The sequence below is a fragment of the Melozone crissalis genome, unplaced genomic scaffold (genome assembly GCF_028551555.1).
Source record: "Melozone crissalis strain CALT ecotype California unplaced genomic scaffold, PUWL_Pcris_2 ptg000027l_1, whole genome shotgun sequence".
NCBI lineage: Eukaryota > Metazoa > Chordata > Aves > Passeriformes > Passerellidae > Melozone > Melozone crissalis.
The window spans coordinates 22,565,075-22,582,023 of record NW_026535805.1 but is presented as its reverse complement, the minus strand read 5'-3'; the positions used below and the strand labels follow the sequence as shown (position 1 = coordinate 22,582,023).

General features: G+C 36.6%; 1 protein-coding gene across 20 annotated transcripts in view; it reads right to left on the bottom strand.

Annotated features, from left to right (window-relative positions):
• AFDN (afadin, adherens junction formation factor) overlaps positions 1-16,949 on the bottom strand; it is a 115,675-nt gene that overhangs the window by 46,459 nt on the left and 52,267 nt on the right. For 13 of the 20 annotated variants that reach the window (XM_054279072.1, XM_054279089.1, XM_054279075.1 and 10 more), the window contains 9 exons: positions 16,868-16,937; positions 14,595-14,710; positions 9,785-9,846; positions 8,717-8,922; positions 5,017-5,037; positions 4,129-4,274; positions 2,994-3,088; positions 819-1,084; positions 210-353 (listed from right to left, as the gene is read on the bottom strand). In XM_054279072.1, coding sequence (XP_054135047.1) covers positions 210-353; positions 819-1,084; positions 2,994-3,088; positions 4,129-4,274; positions 5,017-5,037; positions 8,717-8,922; positions 9,785-9,846; positions 14,595-14,710; positions 16,868-16,937 — 1,126 coding nt within the window. The remainder of the gene's footprint in view (positions 1-209; positions 354-818; positions 1,085-2,993; positions 3,089-4,128; positions 4,275-5,016; positions 5,038-8,716; positions 8,923-9,784; positions 9,847-14,594; positions 14,711-16,867; positions 16,938-16,949) is intronic. The other 7 variants (XM_054279077.1, XM_054279092.1, XM_054279084.1 and 4 more) reach the window with 1 other exon arrangement.

Here is a 16,949-nt window from a genome sequence, read left to right as displayed (position 1 = left end):
TATTTTATTACAAATGGTGTAAGATGCAGTGACACCTCTGAATATGTGCAACATGGAGCGGTACCTTCCTTTCCAACTCGGTGTAAGAGATTCTTGTTGACACCCTGCTTGAGTCAGTGAAGTACATCCACCAAAGGTAAGATAGCTATTCACAGCCAATGGCTTTTTAACTCCAGTACGTTAAAACTGGAGTGACAGAAGAGACTTACTGTTGGGATGAGTGGTTCATCTGGAGCACAGTGATAATTCTGCAACAAGGCTTGTAGCTGCAGAGAATTCAGCTTAAAACAAGTACTGTTAATATTTGGAACATCTGCATGTGAGTATTTGTCCATGGTAAGCAATGTGGTTGCCTAGAGGGGAGAAAAAAGTCCCAGATGACAAATTAAAACCAGAATAAAACTTTAGGCCTTATATCTAAATGCTCTTTAGATATGGGAAAAGAGAAAACAAGAAGACAGATCTGTAACAGAAGCAACATCAATAGCCTCCCCAAAAAAACACTAAATAAAGATGAATTAATATTGAAGCTGTAATAAATTTTTCAGCTGCTCTTCCTGTCTCTGTTTGGTATAGTTACAGCTCAGTCTTCTTTCTAATAAATGAAAATTTAACAACCATGTTCACTATTAATTTCACTTGTAACTTAAACATTAACAATATTGAAAACATGTTTTGTGTCTTTACCTCAATGCTATCTCAGCATTCCAGGACTGACTCACTCAAGTCCACATACTATTTTCTAGGAACACAGCAGAGGCAAATATTGTCTTTGAATATATGAATATGTGAGAGGTGTTAATCACAAATACACTCACCTGTACTATTCTGCTCAGGTGGCAATCAGCAGCCAATTCCAAACCCTGTTTTTCTGCCCAGGCTTCAATGTGGCCAAGCTGTTGGCGCATGATAGCTCCCCAGTAATGTGAACATAACCCTGAATCTGGGGCTGTAACCAATCTGTTAAAAAGCCACATGTTGATAAAATGAAAGAGCTGGGAGAAGAGCTGTATGGTCAGAGCAGCATTTACTCTGCATCGCCGCAACAGGGACATGGCTCCAGTCAAGGTATGCAGCACATCATCTACAGAGATAAAACAAAAAGTCACTCACGTTCACAAACTGCAGAGTACATCTGGTTTAGGCAATAACACAAAGACACTCAAGTCAGGCTGGTGAATGCTAGGTGGAACCTATGTGTATTTAATTACACATCTTTCAGAAATACACTTACTGGTCCATGATTTTAAAGACAGAACAACATTCAAATGCTGGGTGGAACATAACTCCTGAAATGAAAATAAATTCTTGGGGAAATATTTATCATGCAAGTAAACAACTGGCTATACCCAATGTTTAAATCACATTCTCACTTCAGTAAACTGATTTTTCTATTAGTTTTTATAACAAGTTCATATTCTGTTCTTCTGTGCAACCTTTGTATTTTACTGTTTCAAATGCATATTCTAATTATTCCATAGCTTCTTATAAGTATCAAATTGTACTCAGAAATTTCAGCTGAAGTTATTTGCACTGTATGATGCAGTTAAACTATAGAATGCACCTTCTTTTCACACATCAGATTTTTAAAACACTTCAAAATCCCATTTTCCAATTACTCCCCAATATTACCTAACAAGCAAGAGGGACTTCTATTAGCATCACCAAGAGCAAACACCCTCATATGCTTCCCAGTGGAAGCAACACACTTATCTCCAGGTCTTCTTTAAAGCAATACTTTTAATTGGAAATCTCTTTTGAGGAGACCATTAGTTTTTTTAGAATTGAAACTCATGATTGTGTCTGAAAAAATATCTATAATGGTTATGAGAAATCTATAATGCAGCTCAAAAATAACTGAAATAATAAACAGCATCTGCTTTTATTCCAGTATCAGTTTGCTACATTTTCTGGGTTTGTGTCCCCAGAAGTACTCTCACAGTACATGGCCCTACAAACATAGCAGTGCCTCTTCAGTCTTCCTTAAAGGTTCAATGCCGGAGAAAAAGCAAGAACAGAAAGCTTAATATCTAAAGTACCAAAAAGTATCTATTAAATTTTCATACTTCAACAGAATGCTCTGTTTAATTGCTCTGTACATCACTTTTCCTTCAATTATTGAGGCATTAGAAGCCTGAGCAGAGTCACTGAGCACGGATTACAAACACAGGGTGATACAGCACACATTGAGCAGGGTGCTCTGGTGGCAAGCATCATGTTTCAAGTATCACAGCAGGGAAGCCTGGCAGGAAGCTACATGGCCAGCCAGCCTGACCTTAGTAGCTGGGAGGCTCCTCATCAGGTTCTCCCATAACATCTCTACAGTTATGGGAGGAAACTGCCAGGGTGAGGACTGGATACACTGATGGCAACACATGGCTGGATAATAGGACTCGGTGCATTTGCAATGTCCAGCTAGCAATCACAGATTAGTGGCTTCCCCCATGTTTTGAGGGGAGACTGATACTGTTTAATTAATGCCTTCAATTACTGATCTGAGCAATGTGATGGAGCACATTCTCAGCAAGTTCACAGATGGTACCAAGAGGGGGCAAAATACTGACACACTAAAGAGCAGCAGCATTTTTCAGAAGGGCCTCATTAGGCTGGAGAAATGGGCTGACATGGATTTCATGAAGGTCAAAGGCAACTGTCAAGTCCTGCACGTAGGACAGAGTAAGTCTGTGCAACAGCACAGGACAGGTGCCACCCAAACAGAAAACAACCCCAATGAAAATTATGGAGAAATCCTAGTAAACATCAGGATGAACGTGACTGAACAGTGTGTTGTTGCTTGAAAGGTATCCAGTTGCACACTTAGCTGCTGAGTCAGCAGCAGTGCAGCTGGCAGGAGGGAGAGAGGGAAGCAATCCTTCCTATGCACTCAGCATTGCTAGACTGCCTCTGGAGCACAGCATCCGCTTTCAGAAACTCTGGCACAAGGAGGATACAGGTTTAAGGGACCAAATTCAGCAGAAATCAAGTAGTCTAACCTATTTTAGGCCTCTGAGGATTATTTTCCTCTGGATCATCCAGGAATGCTGGCATGTAGTTATTAAGCTCTGACTGCAGACAATGAACCAGGTACCTGGAAGGGAATGGGGGAAAAAGTGAGTTTTAAATCCTCCATGCGTTCATTACAAAGGGTCTAAAGAGAAGAGTTCCATCAAATTACAAGATTCTTGAAACTTTTGTGTTATGAATGTGATTATAGGAAACCCAATAATACTTTTAAAAAAGGGCTGAGAGATCAATTTTCCCATAAATTTCCTAGAAATGTTGCACAAATAATTAGGTTATCTGGGAACAAGCAATATGCATTTACATGCAATACTGCCACCGCACTGGTAAGAGACAGTCATATGTTACACAAAGCGATGCTGTCAGGCCAATCTTGGGTTCCATCAGCAGTGGCTTGGGGAGAAGGAAAAAATCTGCATATGAACAAAAATTAAGCCTTTATTTTGATTAATGTTGTGCTTAGCCAATACTGTTATCTTTATTCAAGAACACTTTCCTCTGAGGGTTTCCCCTTCCCATTTGGTTATTTAATACAATTTTTCCTTTAATCAGTACTGTAATTGCCTGAGCTGACACGTATCGCTTGATTTTTTTACTCCAAACCAAAACCTGTCCTTCCTTTTTTAAGAAAAATCTATGCAAAAAAACCACTGTGAAAATTGCTATTTAGGAGAATTATGAAAGTAGATTATATTTAGAAGCCTTTAATGAGCACAAGATTCTTTACTTTAAAGACCCAGGAATATTTAAGCCTATGTATTTACATACTAACAGCAAAACTAAACTTACCTCACAATTTCACATTAAATTAAGAGAAAGCAATCAACACAAACTAAATTTCCCTAAAATTATCATTGGCAGCCTCAACTATCACAAGATCATCTAAGAGATAAAACTTGTGCACAACTCAGTGATCCATATTCACAAAACAGGGCATCTGTCTAAAGAAGTAAGTCTAGACGGTTCTTTTAAGTTTTCCTCTCAGGTATTTAAAAATACTCAGAGGATATTATTGCAATATCTAAAATTTGGCAGAAATGTGAAGTTGTTCTATAAATCAGAGAAACAAAGAAAATGGTAATTAAAACAGAAGTTTGATAGCCTTACTTGAATGCCATTTGAACCAAGTGTGCCAAAACATCTTGTGCATCCACAGTAATTCGGCTAAGATCTCTGTCTTGCTTTATGAAATTGAGTAGTTCAGACGCATTTGCCATCCAAAAGGCAAGGGCCCCAGCAATATTCTTCTGTTTCTGTAAGTGGAAAGAAGCAAGAAATAATACAGGGAAATAATTTTCTGATAAAGCATGGCAGCTTAAAAAGGCTCCAAAAGATAGACCAGTACCTCTTCCCATTTCACCAAACATCTCTCAGATACCAGATATTTGCAAAATGTTTGTATGCAATACTGCAATTCCTGTAACTACTATGTTTAATTTTAACATGTTCACTGAACACATGAAATGCTAATAAATTGCCAATAGCCATATCAATGAAAGCCACAGTGTAAGCATCAAATTACACAGTGTTAAGAGCTTAGCAGATGCAGTATCTGGTAATCTGTGCACTTTTAAGCGCATATTCACTACTGCCCACTGCCACACTGATACTGCGCTCACTGGCTTTGATACCACGTGATTCAGTATCAAGTACTGATCTATCTCACCATCTCCCGACCACAAATGCCAGGCCAGGCAACCTCAGATGAAATCCAAAGAATAGGAACCACAAACAACAAAAAAAGAAAATAAAGGGAAGAAAAAGAACTTTGGTCATTTCATATCCACATTGAAGTGCGTTAAGCAGAAATTATGGAATGCCGTAAAAGTTGCAAAGTCAAAAAAGGATTTTAGTACTGCATGTTCCAGTTGCTGAATGAGTGTTATGAACTGTTCAAGTCCAGCTGTTTGAGTATTGTATTTTGATATGGAAGCAGCATGAGAAACTGAGCTAAGCCAACATAGCTAGGATCAGTTCCCAGCAAATATATCCTACCTGATCAACCTGGTCTACCTCCTGGAGAAAAACGGACGAAGGAAATCAAACAGAATAGAAGAAAGAAACTTGTGAACAATCATGAAAGCTTTAGAAATCAAACACTAAATATGAAGGTACAACACATGTTCACAGTTATACACAGATGCATTAATCAGTAGCCACAATGCAACTGAGCTTCTTCTAAAAAATTAATGATTTTACTAGGACCAGTAGCACAACAGCTACGAACTGAAGTGCCTACATGTCACAATTAATTCAAGGAATTAATGTCTTAAACTAGTTGCCATCCCAGACTGGTTATTCCATGCTCAGTGTGCCAGAGAAACCTTGCAGAAATTTTTGCAGGCAATGGGGTAGCCATCCAAACAACAGATTCTGGGAGCCATTTGCCCACACTGCTGCAATAGAGACAATATACAAACACATACAAAGAGAGAACAGAAAATCCCCATCCAAAATGGAAAAAAAACCAAAACAACCCAACAACAACATTGAAAAGCAAACAAAATACACAGAACACCTAGGACAGATTTAATACATGACTTTTCAATTAAAGAACAAAAAGATTGTTTGAAACAACAGAAGAGTCAAATGAAATACCATACTAAGTTTCTTAAATGTTTGTAAATATAAAGCTACACTGAGTTAAAAGAAAAAAAAGAACCCACCAGATGTTTGTCTGATTATTTACAACTGAGCTCTTAATTATTTTTTCTTTCTGTTCAGATCACTCTCCCCCACCTGCAACACAGTGAGCTTAGATGCAAATATTTGAGGTGTTACTATTTTAATTTTAGTTAGAGCTCAAAACACCAAATTGCTGCTTTTTTGTTTCCTCGCCCTTTTCAACCAAAGCACTCTTAACTGACTGAAGATGTGTTGGCACAGAACAAAAGGAAATGCTCCTTCTACAAACAAATGTTAAAATTTTAAAAGGATGAAAAATGCCACAGAATGATTTGGGGAAAAAAAAAATAAGGATACAAAAAAAGGGCTTTTTAATATGAACTAAATTTCTAATCCTGCTTTTTTATTGAAAACACTGAGCCTTCTCATAGATCTCTCCTATTTTATTCTGATCTCATACAAAGTCATCTATAATATTTGGATATAAATACTATATATGAAGTCACAAATTTAATTTGTTAACAAATACTTCTTGAGTAACTTCACAAAGAGACTTAATAGCTTTCTGATCTAGGCAGGCAAAATTAAGATTTCAGTCATTAATTTACTCCCACAATATAGCACAGGATTTTGTGCACCTTCTCACTCCTGTTTTGGGTGTATCTCTCCACTTGCCACTCATTTGTTTTCGGTGTCTCTCACACCATCAGATCCCCTTCAGTGCAGGAACACTTTACACTTGAGCTATTGTGATACAATTTATTACATGGTGATCTGACTGTGACAGCCATAAATACAACCACTTATGTTACACCTTAGATGAAGTAATTTTACTTAGCTAATCTTGTACTGTTTCTACTCCACTAAGATAGGTCCAAACTAAAGACATTTTACTGGTCCCTAGAATCAAAGTATTTCTTTGCCTTCAGACTACTAACCTTGAAATTCACTAAGTTTTTCTCTTTTGTCCTGGGTGTATTTTCCCCCATTTCCTCTGGCTCCCTTCACCATGACATTTGAATGAACCTCCTCCCAGTTTCTATGCAACCTCTGACTTCTTTCAGTTAATTTCTTGCAACTAGGCAACATCTTTCACAAACCACAAATACTGCTTCCTTGCTGATGTGTTCCATAATATTTAGGTTGGAGATTAGAATGCAGCTGAAGTTACAAGGCTGTAGAAATGGCCTTCCACAAAGGACAGTCCAGACAAACAGCTGGGTTTAACAGTTTTGTAATAGTATTAGCAGGATTATAGAAAATACATTTGTTTACAAACACAAGGCTGCATGTAACTTGGGAAGCCCTTCTCAGTGCAATAAATGAATGTTTTTCACAGGATAATCTACTTTTGAGCTTTGATTTGTTTTCAAATCCAACTGATATTTGAGTCCATCCCTCTAGTATCTTCCAGCAATCACCTTGTCAGCCATTCAACAAGGAACAAAAAACTTTCTCTCTGCTTTCCCACTGTACCTGCCTCTGCCACTACAGGTCTTTTTAGGTTCATTATAACTAGTATACATTAGTTCTATAAACTGAGTGACTTTCTTTGATTCACACCTGTAATTTCAAGTTTATATTTGAAGCCTACTTCTCTCTGTTTACTTTCCATTCTAGCCACTGAACTGCTGATGTGCAGGCTCTTGCTAGTTCATGTTCTCCCCTGTAGTCGCAGTCTCCTCTCTTACAGAGACAGATTTAATTTCTTTTTTTTTTTAAATAAAAGAACCTGATGTTAATTTTTGATACCATTTCCATATCCACTGACTGTGACATCAAGATTCAAAGCAACATACTAGTTCTTCACATCAGAAGCAAACTGCTGTTCTGTCTCTGATCAACTTTGGAATGTACACAAATCTTACTTTCTTATTGCAAAGTGTCCTCAACAACCGCATTTCCTCCCAGTCTTTCTTGTGAAAGGTAGCAGCTTGTTGTATAAGATTACATAAGTGCCTAGAGCTAACATTTCCTTGCTGAAAACTTCACTAAATCTTTCCAAAACCTGAACAATTTTGGTTTGTTGTGAGTTTCATGCCACTCCTGTTAATTACTTTCCTACTCTCCCTTACTCAAGCCGTTGTGTAACACTTGCAATGTAAATTCTCTAAGCAGGACTGACACATTAATGTTTATGCCTGTATATTATGTTATGCCTGTACAGCACTTAGTGCAGCAGGGTTCTTGCTGCTACTCTGGCAGAACTACTTGCAACGAACACACCTGTTTTAATAAACATAGAAACAGATTTCAATTTTTCTTCTGAGAAAAACCTGCAGACAAAGAAGTTTAATTAATTAATTACTGAGGATACATGAACTAGTACTCCTTTTTGAGAAAATGACCAGTCTGTTTTATCAATGCAAGGTACACAATGCAAGGTACTGTCCAATATCACAGACAGCCCAGTGGATTTTATCCTGAATTTTTACACAAAACAGAATTTCCCCCGTGATTCTGTAGAAGTCTTGCACATATAGTACAAGAGTGTTAGACTACATATAAAACATTGGAACATTTGAGAACTTGTATTTCTCTTTACAAAGCAGTTGTGTCAGCTTGGTTCAAGATGCCCAAGTTTTACATCCAGCTTTATGTTCAAGACATCCATTTTTGTGGTTACAAAAGTTGTAAAAGTGACAAGGTTGGAATTTTAAAGTTGTGATTCTTTTAATACGTTCATTTCAAGTATCAGTCAGTGCAAACAAATGCTACCTATACAGTATTCTTTAATAGGCCAATCCAACTTGTTTTACAAGGGTTCACAGCCAGAAATGTTTCCAAAGACCTTACCTTCTAGAAAGGAGTCACCTCTTGTCAGGGAACATAATCTTCAGAGCAACAGCCACTCCCTAACTTCCCACATTGCTCAGGAGAGAGTTTCTTACCACAGACATTATTCACTGACATAAAAGCAGTGACTGCCCCTCTTAAGGGCAGTCAATGCAGGTACTACTGTTTAATCAACTACTGTTAAGGGTCAGACTAAGAAAAAGGCTAAGAAGTTTGCTCGATTATCAACAAACTGCAGGTAATTCCCTTGACATATTTTGGCAGACTAACTCACCTGTATCACTCCTTCCATCATGTTCACCATCTTGTTGACTATTGCAATGACTTTGTGAGTACGCTCAGCAGGAGTGATGTCAGGTCTGTATTGGCTGGACAATACATACCGACATGTCATATACAAAACATAAGTTGGTGACAGCTTAAAATGAACTGTCGAGCTATTTGTGTAATTTATAATGGCAGATAAGAAGGCATCTTCAGCTGCAGACAAAGAGGAAAAGAAACACTATGTCATAAATCCAAAGACAGAAAGAAAATGAAAGAAAACTATTTCCTAACTTGAGGCTTAAAGGATTTTCTTAGGGAAAAGAAGAGGAAGGGAGAGCAACTTACAGGCATTTGAACTCTAAGTTTAATCTACTATGTACTACAGTTAGACACACTAACAAAACACTTCCATATAAAGCCAGAAAATCTGATCATCAGGAAACATTTCTGTACTATTTCCTATCTACTGAAAATTTGCATCTTCAAGGGAACAGGAAAATGAAAGATTTCTCTTGCACATTTTACTCCAACAAAGCTCTTGTACTAATAAAAATCAGTCTTTGCTTGCTCACTAATCTATTTAGTTTCAGATATTTGAAGTATGGGCAATCTCTAGTATGTTATATTGCTACTAGATCTGAGGCCTTAAAAGCCTGGAGACCAAGATAATAATAAATTAAACTCTAAATGACAATGTAAATCTAATCAGACTTTATAGAAAATGGATTTTGACCAAGATGCAATCTATTATACAAGGCACAGAGAACTATATAGAAGACAACGAATCCAAGGTACTGGGGTGGAATTAAAATTTTTTCATATTTAATCTGAAAATCTGAAGGTGTTGAAATGCCATCAGAATTAAGATATGCATAAAGATATGCCTCAATATCAAAACTATCTGCTCACCCTCCCAACAAAACAAGTTATACTGTTTATACTGTCTAGCATCTGTATAGTCATAGTTTCTTTCAATGTTTACTTATATCACCCTTAAGTTTTTAAGCTGACTGAAATATTACAGTATAGAAGAATTCATTAACAGGTTAGTATTGTAACTTCACAATTTACTCACAGCTTTCCCTGAATTCAATACTGGCAGGCAGTATCAGTTCTGGTCCATGGGTATCCTGAGATCTAAAGAAATATGAGAAAAATTGAAACAAATAATCCACATCGGTGATATTAATTACTGTAAAATTACATATTATTCCAAATACACTGGTTCCAAATATTGACACAACAACCTTCCACAGAACGACACTTTTTTTACCTTTCCTCCAGAATCATTCAAGTTGTATTTGCCAGCAACACAACAGATTTGAACTGTGGAGTCTGAGATATTAATGAGCACCCTCTTGTGTGCTGCACAGCAGACTGATAGGATCAGTTTGCCATCTGCCATTTACAGCATTCAAATAACAAATTATTCATGGACACATGAAAGAAATTGAATGAAGCTTTGCCTGAAACATCAGCTTAGTTACAAGAAATGTACTTTGCTGCCTTTTATGCCTTCAAAATTTATGAAGACTTTAGTCAACCTATTCGACCTTTTCTTCTGGTAAAGGGCGAAAGGAGGTCAAACCCTGTCCCTACCTAGCTGTTGCTACATTACATCAAGAAACAGCTATTAGCCCCAGAACTGTCCTCACTGAAAGTGACTGCAGAGCTATTTCTCACTAGAAACCATCAGAGAAATCACCAAGTAGAAAACTGAACAGAGATTTGACTTTTCCGGTGCCTGCAAAAGGTTAAGTGTGTATTTCACAGAATCACAGAATATCCCGAGTAGGAAAGGGCCCATCAGAATCACTGAGTCCAACTCCTGGTCCTGCACATGACACCCCAAGAGTCACAACTTGTGCATGAGAGCATTGTCCAAATGCTTTTTGAACTCTGTCAGGCTGGTGCTGTGACCACTGCACTGGAGAGCCTGTTCCAGTCCCCAACCACTCTCTGAGTGAAAAACCTTCTCCTAATTTAATAAATCATTACTGCCTTAAGCAAAGACATTATCTGAGCTGTTCTCTACAGCTGGGCAACTGTTATTAGGAAATGAGTAAAGGCTTAACAGCTTCTGTATGCAATAACCATTTTAACCACATGTAACACATCAGGCAGCTTTCTACTTTCCCCAACAACTTTGACAAAGAAAGGAATGTAATATATTAACGTCGTTGTCCTGAAGATTATTAGTTATGCCACAAGGCAGAGATAACTGAGTAAAGGCTTTCAGTGTTGTATCTCCTGTAGTAAAAATCCACAATATAATTTTGATGGCCGTCAAAAGAGCTAAACTAAATTTTAGCATATTGAATCCAAAAATCCAGGGTACCTTTGGGTTTTGGTGAGGGTTTGTTTGGTACCTTGTTTTCTTACAAACTTGCAAAACCCTTAAACCAGCAGAGAACTCAGGTTATGCCACCTAGATAATGCATTACTAGAAGTGTTCAGCAAATCCAATTTCTGTGTAAGTTAAAAGTTAAGGAATAGCAGGCACAGCATGGCAGTATGTACACAAATTTCTGCCATTTCAGCTACATTTCAAACATGACAGCATGCTGTCTTTATGAAAAGCACCCAGCTGGTGTGTAAATTGTAGTATTTTCTATCTTTTTACACTATAAATTTAAAATTAATTTGTTACTACTTCCGCACTGTCAAAAGTGCTCCTCAACTGAGAACTTAATGACTTCCACAGAAAAATTACTAATACACAGTATTATAAAATGGAAATATAGTGACAACTCCAGAAAAAATTTTAATCTTTCATTATTGGAATAGTCATAAGAAATAGTTCAGCAAACTGGCCAGTAAACCAGTGACAGATTTCAGTTGATGATTTATTTTATTTTCCTTAGAACAAAATGATATTGATCAGTTTCAGCACACAAACAGAGGAATTGGATTCCCAGCCAGTAAGGGACACTGTGTCATGAATGATGAGGCCTGATATAAATACAAGATTGCTCACAGACTTCTGGAAATTGGCCATAAGAGCTAAATTAATACAAAGTATTCTTAAAAAACTTAAAATTTAATTCTATTTGTAAATTAGTTGCCCAGGAACTGATGCAGTAATCAATTATTTAACTACCTAATAGGAATTCCCTTCAACAAATCCTGGAGCCATAGGATGGTCTGGGTTGGAAGTGGCCCTTGCAGATCATCTAGTTCCAACCCCTGTACCATCTTCCTCCTTTCCCTAAAAACACACAAAAGAAATACTCTCTAATTAAGCCTTGCACATTAAAAATCTAAGTTGAAGTCATTCTCTGTGCTTCTGATATAACACATTTTAATGGATACATTTTAAGTGTATGTTGTCATTATGCTATTGCTCCTATAGATAAAGCCTCTCTGTGGTGATGAAATTCTTTGAGCTAAACCAGTCTGAAAGTCTAGTTAGGTTTAGAAGGCCCATAAATATTGATTAGGCATTGTCTCCTTTCTCAGTACAGTGTCAGGTAATATTACATTTTAAAATCACATTACAAGCAATAATACATTCTCCTGATATTTCGGTATTCCCCTAGATTTTGTCTCTGATAAACCACATAAAAAAATGAAACATCCTTGTGTGATTGTTTCTGTCAGCATACTACGTAAAAATTTTTAAGGCATGTTAATTTTTAAGGCAAGGAATTAGGTAAGCATCTGCATTCAGTTAACACGACTGATATATCATCACACTCTTTTCCAACCAAACACACCTTAAAGAACTCCTGAAAGGTATCCAAGACAAAAAAACTGTCTTTTCTCATTTTTATTATATTGTAGTCAGTTACCTAATGAGCATGAATGACCACAATCCTTAAGTGAGTAATCATTATGTCTGATTTCCAAGAATCATGTTAGAATCAGAACAAGCATGCCCAGTAAGTAAATTGGAGTTATGCTCTCAGATGTCAATTTTTTTCTTTCTAGAAATGAAAAAAAATATGGCAGCCAAGTTCTAATCTTCAGTCTTAACCTATTCAGCGAGTTACTAGAAGAAAGTCTTATTTGTGTTATTATTCACCTTTACAGAGCAGTGATGAACACACAGAGTACCCACAAGAACATTTAGTGTGGGCTGGAAGTTGTACAGTAACGAGAACCTAAAACTTGCCAGTGAAGAATTTTTGTTTTTTTTAAACTAATAAAGCAGTTCACAATTACTGCCCTTAGAGTTCACAAAATGAGACCAGAGTATCCCAGAGGAAACCTAACTAAAGGTCCACAAAATACATCCATAAAGGGGAATTCCATGTATTCAGGCAACTCATTGTCCAATTTGTCAAGTCCTAATCTGACATCCTAACTTTGCTAATTTGTTATTTTCATGAACACAGTGAATGTATCTGAGAAAGAGCATGTGATAGAAGGGCTGTATCTGGATGAATAAGACTCATTACACAACACACACTACATACATTTAAGACATATACAGAAATAAAATATCAATGTCAGGGCTGGTGATGAAGATCTCTGAAGTTGTAGTTGTCACATTATTTAAGTGTGATTTAGATGCCTCTAAAAATAATTTCTGCACACAGGAACCATGGTGAATAAACCTTTATAAAAACTAGCAATGAGTACTCTCTTTAAAAGGAATTTAAGGCGACAAAAAACCCCCATCAAAATGAAGCCAAGATACTGCTCACAGATGGCTCTGTGTTTTTGAAGTACAGAACTACAGCACAAGATAATCCTCTTCATAGAAATGTAATAAACTTCATACACATACAGAAGCATAGTTCAAGAAATATTAAGAATAGAAGCCTCAAGAAATTCTGACAGGCTATAAAAAGTTCAGAAAGAAGTTATTGTTAATCTTTTATGAGGAAAATTACAATTAAAATACTAATATTCCAAGAAGGATCTTCACAATCTTAATAAAATTCTAAAAAAGAATTTTTTTAGAAAATTCTGAAGATGGTCAGGCGCTCTAACAAGGGAGTGTAGAGTAGAACCGAGTTATATTCTAGTCTAACTTCACTGAAAGTATTTAAAATATGCCTCTGCTATAAAACACTTGAATATTCAAATTCAAGTGGAAGCACAATTTTCTGCTCTTTTTTGGTATTTTTTTCCTGCCACTCACATCTCTGAATTCTCTTTTCTGTCTAGTGAATAATATATCCATTTAAAGATACAAAAAGCTTCATACCGCAAGCTTTACAATTTGGATCACTGTACATTTTAACCCTGCAGCACATTTACCTTACCTTTCATCCATTTATCACAGCTGTTCATCTATATTTAAAAGTGATTTATTTACATAGCAATACAATCTTGTATTTGATTAAAGATTTGAAAAAAAATTATATTCACATTCTCACTGATTTGCTGAGGTGTGATAGAAGACACTAGAGATCATCTGATTCAACTTCCCTGCTCAAAGCAGGATCAACAAGAGCAAGTTGCTCACTACCCTGTCCAGTCAGGTTTTGAGTATCTTTAAGTATCTTCAAGGACAGACTCCACACTGGCTGACAACAGCACAGTAGACATAGCAATGACCTGGTTATTTCACTCTCCAGAGAAAATCACATCATCTTGCCACTGACAAATGAAAATTTTACGTAATTGTACTTTTCATTTTATATGACATTCCTAACCAGAAATCAACAATGATGTGACATGACTGTCAGCCTGACTTCACAGAAAGAGAACCACAAGTAACTGAATGTTGAAGCAAAGGATTACTTTTATGGGGTTTTTTAAGTATTGTGAAGTTTTTTGCTTTGGTTGTTAATCCTGGGGCTTTTCTGAAGAGCGATCTCATTCTCCATATGGAAAACCAGATAATTTAAAATACTTTAACACAGCACTTGATCCACTGGAAAAACAAATCCATTTTTTTGATCCTGAGCAGTAATGGGTGCCACGTTTCCTACCTGCTGTCCTGTCGGCGGTAATCCTGCTGGTCTATCCTAATCATCGGCTTCACCATTCCTCGCTCAGCCGTGCTGGATGCGGATGATGCCCTGTCACCGTCCAGCCTGCTGGTGCTCTAATTCAAAACAGCAGGACAGGTGCTTAGCATGCAAGCGCTGCATGAGCCACTATTTGTGCCTAGCAGCACTAAAATGAAGCTGAGGTCTGAGGCTTGAAAAGAGATGGGGAAACAGAAGAAGGGAATGTGGCACAGAGAGCGACAGCTCAGCAGGCGTTTTCACCACAGTGAAGCACTGAAGAGCCTGCTTCCAATTCCACAGACAACAGCCAGCCAGGAGCAGCTCTTTGTTAATGCACTGCTAGAATTTATAATGCAGCTTGCAAACATCTTTAATCAAAAGCTGCATAGCTACAACACAAAGTAAGAATGAGTTGGGAATCAAAACTTTAGGTACCTACATTTAACTTTGTCTCTACAAATTTAAAACTGGTCATGCTCCCCCTCTCTGCTTCTGCAATAGTTCCAAGTGTTTGCACTACTGATCTGTAACATAATTTATCCTGATCTTAAGGAAAGTCTGATCTGGCAGGCAGTACATTTCCAAGACAAGAAGGGGTAATTCAAACTGTTATGTTTTTATATAACATTTGATTTGTTTTCTTTTGGTGTCTCATGCTCCTTAATAGGAAGCTTTTAATTTATGATTTCTAATTCAATCAAACCCTATCAGGAATGGGACAAATACGCTGCTTTAAGCAGCAAAATAAATAGCAAATTTTTTCAGCATGAAGAGTAGAAAACAAGACATCAGTAAAATAGAAAGTGTTTCAACATTTCATAAGAAATTTCTAGAACTAAATAATTTGCTTCAACATAGGAAAACCTGCCAACAAGTGCACCTCAAAGCAAGAGATTGAACTAAATCAGTTTTCACCACCACGTCTTAGAGAACTTTCAGTAAACTTACTGTCACCCCTTTTCCAAACAGAAAAGCAAACTTAGAAGAGAGCAAATGTTAGAGAATGAGTGATTCATCAGCGCTTTAACAAGATGATGTACACAGTCTCAAACAGCACAACTGAAAAAGAAACTAAATTTTCCCATTAATCCCTAAGTCTAGAAATATAAAATACTAGAAGTATTTTTTATAAAAATACTAGAAGTATTTTTACAATGACTATGAATAGGATATGAAATAAACTATATAATAAAGCCAGAAACTCTTATTCTGAGAAATTTTAAGATATTTTACTAATTTACAAAGTTTCTGTTCTTCTTTTTAAAATACCATTAAAATTCCTATCAGAAGTACGTGAAGAACACTTATAAGATAAAAGCACTACCCAACAGTACAAAGAAAATAGAGAAACTGAATCAAAAGACTGTGGTAAGAAAACAAATAAGACTAAAAATACATTCAAAAGCTTTCAGAGTTATTAATACCTACACTGCTACCTGAATATCACTAAACAGTTACAAGTATTTCAGTTGTGTAATAGCAGAAATAAAACATAAAATGGAATGCAGTTCTGGGAAGATTACTCCATTTCATACTGCTGAAATAATTCATTCTCTCATTTCATCTGAGGCATGTGATCATAGCAAGTAAGGCATTAACCATTGTGTCATTTACTCTTTGTTTGCTCTTGGAAAATGCAATTTTGACACAAAATCTATTAACAGAAAGTGCAGAAAGAAAGCATGAAAAGATTATCACCTCATAAAATGTTTATAATTATGACTGCAGAGACAGTTTGTTTAGTCAATGTGTGTACAGGAGCTCTATTGAAGTCTAAAGTCACATCCATTAAATTTTAAAAGCCTAGTTAAATTAAAATTGAACACCCTTTCACATTTTATATAAAACATTTATTTACCCCATCACAAATGACAACAGCCATATGCTACACTCACAAGGTAACAATGTACCAGTTCTAACAAGAATCTGTACCTGCACGTAATCTGCTTTCCAGAAGTCAGTTTGAGGAGAAATGACTTCATCTTTGGAGAGCTTCTCTTTCTAAAAAATGTTACTACTCTTGACATGAGATGCATCCCCAATGCCAATACAAATGTAAACAAAAGGTTTTGGGGAAAAAAATAAAGCAAATCTAAAATAACAAGGCATATAATGTCTGAGCCCATTCACAAGGAAAAACAGCTGGGGAGACTGATGAATTGGCCACACTTCCCTAAATAGTACTGCTGTTGTAATTTTGATTTAACTTACACATGCTGTTATTTATTGCTAGCTTAGCCATAATACAATACCTTGCTTGCTGGTAAAGCTGTTCCACTGTGAATATCTCCCTCCAGATCAAATGTGGTTTCCTGGACAGTTCTACAAGCAAGA